The 6,598-nt window shown below is 45.7% G+C and overlaps 1 protein-coding gene across 1 annotated transcript; it reads right to left on the reverse strand.

Moving 5' to 3' along the window:
- Nucleotides 1-228: 228 nt before the first annotated feature.
- Nucleotides 229-5,719, reverse strand: LOC135505197 (cytochrome b-245 chaperone 1 homolog). Its single transcript, XM_064924361.1, has 6 exons — nt 5,504-5,719; nt 4,985-5,072; nt 4,789-4,830; nt 2,858-3,028; nt 1,480-1,624; nt 229-1,268 (listed from the first exon to the last, which is right to left on the reverse strand). The coding sequence occupies exons 2-6, from the start codon at nt 5,070-5,072 to the stop codon at nt 1,103-1,105; spliced, it is 612 nt and encodes a 203-aa protein (XP_064780433.1). The 5' UTR covers nt 5,504-5,719; the 3' UTR covers nt 229-1,102.
- Nucleotides 5,720-6,598: the final 879 nt, after the last annotated feature.

Raw genomic sequence — 6,598 nt, forward strand, 5'->3', positions numbered from 1 at the left:
TTCTGTCCCTGAACAAGGTCCAGCACCTCAATCGGTTTATGTTATCTGATATGTGAGTCTGCTGCAAGTCATTCGTGGACTGGAGCCGGGGTGGGGCGAGTTCATAGCTGGTCCTAGTATCAACATTCAAATGTGTTAGTAGCAAACTTGTTAACGGATAAAGGCTTCTTCCATGGTTGACCAGAGAATCATTTATAGAACACAAATAATTTCATGATTATCAAAAAGCTAATTTAATTCCCTTTAATTTTATTTTTTTTACAAAAAAAAAATGCACAAATAAAATGTATGAAAGTTTTTTTTTTTTTAAAGAAGGTAAATCAGTACCTGCAGTCATCCAGCAGGAACTGGACACATAAAACAATGTTTTAAACTTACAAATCTCTCCTTCATCATCGTTTCTTTCAAGCAACACAAGGCATCGTCACTCACCTTCCTCTCATTAACAGACAGTAGTTATTACCGTCCACATGCAATGTAATACAGCATTCCCGTCAAATATACACATTATTACAAACACACTACAGTCTATGGACAGGAATGTTACCTGAGACAATCTGTAGCGTTCTCTATGAATATTAAACCATGTTAGATTAGATTAAGATGTTTTCAAGATGTTTCGCCTTCCCGGAATCTGTTTCGGCACGAGCAATAAGACCTATGAATGCTGACAGACACATGAACATTGACATTCATAAATATTCTTAACTGATCCCTGGAAATTCTTCATGCATTCAGGTGGATGGTTGTAGTGAGCAGAGTCATGCTCTTGGGTGGTCTCAAACACACCAATGTGTTGCCTATCCTGTTGGCATTTTGGAAGTTTTGAGTTTTTCCACACAAATACTGATTACATTTAAATAAAAAGGCACTGTAACTATAAGGATAGGTGTGTAACGCAGATACTATACAGTAATGATAATTGTTTGTTTTTAAAAGAACAGGCCAGACACCAAACTATGATTTAGTTTAAATCTTCTGTGGAAAACGACCACTCAAGAGAGTATTTCAGGCCATTTACAGTATCAGGGACAATACTACGAAATGGGGTAAAATATGTTTGTGTGCATTTCAAGTCTACAGTGGCTTCCTCTCCTCATCACTACTGCACTGAGGGTTCAAAGTCCCCCTCTTCTTCTGAGTCAGTGCTGGGGTCCAGGTCATCTTCCTCATCTTCCTCCTCTTCCTCTTCCTCCTGCTCCCAGCGACACTGGAGCTCCTCCAGACCCAGGAAACGCTTGAGCAACGAAGCCACCGCCTCCACATCACTGACAAAGAGGGAGAAATAAAATAATCAAACGAGTTGTGATCAAGAATAGACAGCGTGGCTGATTATACTTCTGCTCCATACCCTTCTTGGAAAATTCTACAATATTCTCCTATCCTGGGAAACCTGTGTTCTGATCCTTTAACACAGCATCTTCCATGTTAGATCTATTCCAAGACCCTATCGCTTCCCCCTCCAGAACCCAGTCGTACCTGCGTCCCCCCATGGTGGCGCTCTGTGTGAGGGGGTAGGAGAAACCAGTCGTCAGCCGCAGCACCAGCAGGTAACCCTTTCCCAGGTAGCGCACCTTCTCCTCCTGAACACACACGGCACGCAGGTGCCTCATGTCCAGCACCACTGAAAGATAGAGACAGGATGAGGGGATGGGAGGGAGAGGCGGGAGGAGAGAGGGACAGGGGGGACGGAGGGGATGACAATGGCGGGAGGAGGGGGTGCGGGGAGGGGTGATGGGACAGGGTGATGGGAAGAGGCGGGAGGAGGTGGAGGGGATGGGACGGAGGGGGATGGGACAGGGAGGGAGAGAGAGGCGGGAGGAGGCGGAGGGGATGGGACAGAGGCGGGAGGAGGCGGAGGGGGGTGGGAGGGAGAAGGGAGGAGGGTGATGGGAGGAGGGTGATGGGAAGAGGCGGGAGGAGGTGGAGGGGATGGGACAGCGGCAGAGGGGATGGGGGAGGGGATGGAAGGAGACGGAAGGAGATGGGGGAGGGGTTGGGAGTAGACGGGAGGAGGGGATGGGAGGGAGACGGGAAGAGGGGGAGGGGATGGGATGGAGACGGGATGAAGGGGAAGAGATGGAGACGGGAGGAAGGGGGATGGGATGGAGATGGAAGGAGGGGGAGGGGACGGAGGCAGGAGGAGGCGGAGGGGATCGGACGGAGGTGGCAGAGGGAATGGGAGGAAGCGGGAGAGACGGAAGGGAATGGGAGGGAGACAGGAGGAAGACAGGAGGGGATGGGACGGAGACAGGAGGAGGGGTAAGAGATGGAGACGTGAGGAGGGGGAGGGGACGGAGACAGGAGGAGGGGTAAGAGATGGAGATGGGAGGAGGGGACAGAGACAGGGGGAGGGGACGGAAACGGGAGAAGGGGATGGAGACAGGAGGAGGGGGAAGAGATGGAGATGGAGACAGGAGGAGGGGATGTGACAGATGGGAGGAGGGGATGGGAGGAAGATGGGATGGGAAGGGACAGAGGCAGGAGGGAGACAGGAGGGAATGGGAGGGAGACCGGAGGGGATGGAACAGAGACGGGACGGAGACAGGACGGGAGGAGGGGATGGAGATGGGAGGAGGGGGAGGGGATGGAGGCAGAAGGAGGGGGAAGAGATGGAGATTGGAGGAGGGGATGGGACAGAAATGGGAGTAGGGGGAGGGGATGGAGATGGGAGGAGGGGATGGGAGGGAGACGGGAGGAGAGAGGGCAAGTTTGTGAAGCAAAATTCTTATAGCTCTCCAAGACCAGGGTTGAAGACCTCTGGGTTTACCAGATCTGAAGACTCATCCCATCATCCTACCCATATTGTTAAAGGAGAGTGAAAGTACAGGACACATTACGTGATGATGTTCCTCACCTTTCTCCTGGCCTCTCCTCCACATGGTGAGAATCAGAGTGTACAGACTGAAGGTCTTCAGCTCTATCACATTCTTGGTTTTATCAAACACTGCCTCCTCCCACTCCTCCATGTTCTGCATGGCCACGAACAGACAGCCCGTCACGTAGAACAGCTTCCACAGGATACTGTCTGGAAAGACAAGAAAACAGAGGGGTGAGAGACAGGCAGGAAACCTGTCTTAATTATGTCAATGATGACTGGCCAAGGTACCAGACTGTTTCTGTATTCAACTAAAGCAGTGAGTGGCTGACACTGTATACTGGGTTATATCTGATCTGTAGTATAGTGATGCCTGTATACTGGGTTATATCTGATCTGTAGTATGGTGATGATTGTATACTGGGTTATATCTGAGCTGTAGTATGGTGATGCCTGTATACTGGGTTATATCTGATCTGTAGTATGGTGATGCCTGTATACTGGGTTATATCTGAGCTGTAGTATGGTGATGCCTGTATACTGGGTTATATCTGATCTGTAGTATGGTGATGCCTGTATACTGGGTTATATCTGATCTGTAGTATGGTGATGATTGTATACTGGGTTATATCTGAGCTGTAGTATGGTGATGCCTGTATACTGGGTTATATCTGATCTGTAGTATGGTGATGCCTGTATACTGGGTTATATCTGATCTGTAGTATGGTGATGCCTGTATACTGGGTTATATCTGATCTGTAGTATGGTGATGCCTGTATACTGGGTTATATCTGAGCTGTAGTATGGTGATGCCTGTATACTGGGTTATATCTGATCTGTAGTATGGTGATGCCTGTATACTGGGTTATATCTGAGCTGTAGTATGGTGATGCCTGTATACTGGGTTATATCTGATCTGTAGTATAGTGATGCCTGTATACTGGGTTATATCTGATCTGTAGTATGGTGATGCCTGTATACTGGGTTATATCTGATCTGTAGTATGGTGATGCCTGTATACTGGGTTATATCTGATCTGTAGTATGGTGATGCCTGTATACTGGGTTATATCTGATCTGTAGTATGGTGGTGCCTGTATACTGGGTTATATCTGATCTGTAGTATGGTGATGCCTGTATACTGGGTTATATCTGATCTGTAGTATGGTGATGCCTGTAAACTGGGTTATATCTGAGCTGTAGTATGGTGATGCCTGTAAACTGGGTTATATCTGAGCTGTAGTATGGTGATGCCTGTAAACTGGGTTATATCTGATGCTGTAGGGTTATATCTGAGCTGTGTATGGTGATGCCTGTATACTGGGTTATATCTGATCTGTAGTATGGTGATGCCTGTAAACTGGGTTATATCTGAGCTGTAGTATGGTGATGCCTGTATACTGGGTTATATCTGATCTGTAGTATGGTGATGCCTGTATACTGGGTTATATCTGATCTGTAGTATGGTGATGCCAGTATACTGGGTTATATCTGAGCTGTAGTATGGTGATGCCTGTATACTGGGTTATATCTGAGCTGTAGTATGGTGATGCCTGTATACTGGGTTATATCTGATCTGTAGTATGGTGATGCTTGTAAACTGGGTTATATCTGATCTGTAGTATGGTGATGCCAGTATACTGGGTTATATCTGATCTGTAGTATGGTGATGCCTGTATACTGGGTTATATCTGATCTGTAGTATAGTGATGCCTGTATACTGGGTTATATCTGATCTGTAGTATGGTGATGCCTGTATACTGGGTTATATCTGAGCTGTAGTATGGTGATGATTGTAAACTGGGTTATATCTGATCTGTAGTATGGTGATGATTGTAAATTGGGTTATATCTGATCTGTAGTATGGTGATGATTGTAAATTGGGTTATATCTGATCTGTAGTATGGTGATGATTGTAAATTGGGTTATATCTGATCTGTAGTATGGTGATGCCTGTATACTGGGTTGTACCTGAAGTGTAGTACGCAGCAGCCAGGCCAATGGACGCAATACCTGTTATCAGAAAAATGACCAAATGCTGGGTCACTTTATTTCATTACATTGCATTCAAACAAATAAATAAATATTTACACAGAATGTACACACACACACACACACACACACACACACACACACACACACACACACACACACACACCCTACCTACCTACAAGCAGCGACCAGGAGCGGATGCCAGGAGACCGTTTCAGATGTAACACGTTGGAATTGTGCTCCTCTACCTGCATATACCCCATCTGACAGACAGACATTACAGTTGTATACACGAAGGATAGGCAAAAGCTATGTAATATAGAAGAACCGTTGCTTACACTTCAATATCTATGATAGGTCAGTGGTTACTTCAAGGAAACAGGGAGAAGGGAGGATGTCTGCCAGGAGTAGGGCTTTTTGTACTTCAGATCTGCTTCCACATTCACTCATCTCTAACTATTTCCCGGTTCAAACATCCGGCATTGCATTCATCCGTAACCATACCTTGTTATTAATATTAAACCTACATCCCCAGCGGGTATGTTTTTTGTTGTTGTTGTGCCAAAGCCCCTAAAAGACAATCCTACCCCAGAGCATCGAAGAACCGTATGGTAGACTATTTACGATCACTCATAATCTCTATGATACTTTGAATTAAATCATGTGTATCCATACATATTACTTGTTGTCTTACCTTACACTCTTCAACGAAATTCCCGAAAATGATACGCACCGGAAACAATGTAACAAATCGGATTGATGATAGTGAAATTTACATTTACAATTTTTAGAGAAGTTTCAATTCATTTCAAAGCAACAACACACGGTGGGTGGGGTGTTGCTTCCTTCCGGGGTAAGTCTTCACTGATTGGATGAGCAGTTTAACGTTGTTGCAATGAGGGGATTCGATTAGTGTTTCGCGGGTGCCCGGGTAGGCGTGTCTGGCACCGGGTGAAAGATGTTTGTATTCGTTTTGGAGCTGAACTGCCTCCCGGGCGTGAGCCAGGTGCCCCGTTCAAAGTGAGGGCGAAATAAACCCTTAACAAAATGTACGTAATTAAGCACGTGGAGTAATGAGTAGGATTATGTGTTTTCAGGTGCAAAATGTATTGTTTAAAAAACTCTTTGACTGCCATCTCAGTGAAACTAGTTTGAAAATTCTAACATATATTTTATGGAAAAGATACGTATCTTCCCGAACAGTGCACCATGCTGTGGTGTTGACAACATGACCGAGCAGGGGAGATTACTGTTCCATTTCAGACGGGCGCTCCCAAAGACAGTACAGTATGAAGAGAGGCTAAAACTTATTCTCCAAGCACACTTGTAGGGGACGTTGCCAAACTGAACTCTTGCGTCGGTCATCTACACGTTTAACAGTCGTCTCAGGCCAAAGTGCGCATGTGCAGGCCTTCCAACTCAAAGGCACTCTTTCATAAAATGTTGTTTTCGACAACAAAAAATGAAAACGTGTAAGTGTATTACTTTCACGAGACCCGAGTAATAACATGTTCAACCATTTAAGGCATTGGCTCGAATCTAGGTCGTGCCTTTAGATTTTGAGAAAATTAACTAAGGAATATATTTTTTTTCTCATTGATTTGTCAAAGGCTAAAAACCAAGCACGGTCTGTTTGGTTTGTTTCACAAGCGTTGCCGGAAGTCTCGCAATATTGCACCTCTGGGTTTGAAACTATGGCGCTCCTCCCTCGCCGCTTTTGCCCGTGACGTCACGCGCCATAGACAGTCGCACAGTAACATAATCTCATCCGCCCAATATTTCTAACATT

This window comes from Oncorhynchus masou, chromosome 18 (genome assembly GCF_036934945.1).
Source record: "Oncorhynchus masou masou isolate Uvic2021 chromosome 18, UVic_Omas_1.1, whole genome shotgun sequence".
NCBI lineage: Eukaryota > Metazoa > Chordata > Actinopteri > Salmoniformes > Salmonidae > Oncorhynchus > Oncorhynchus masou.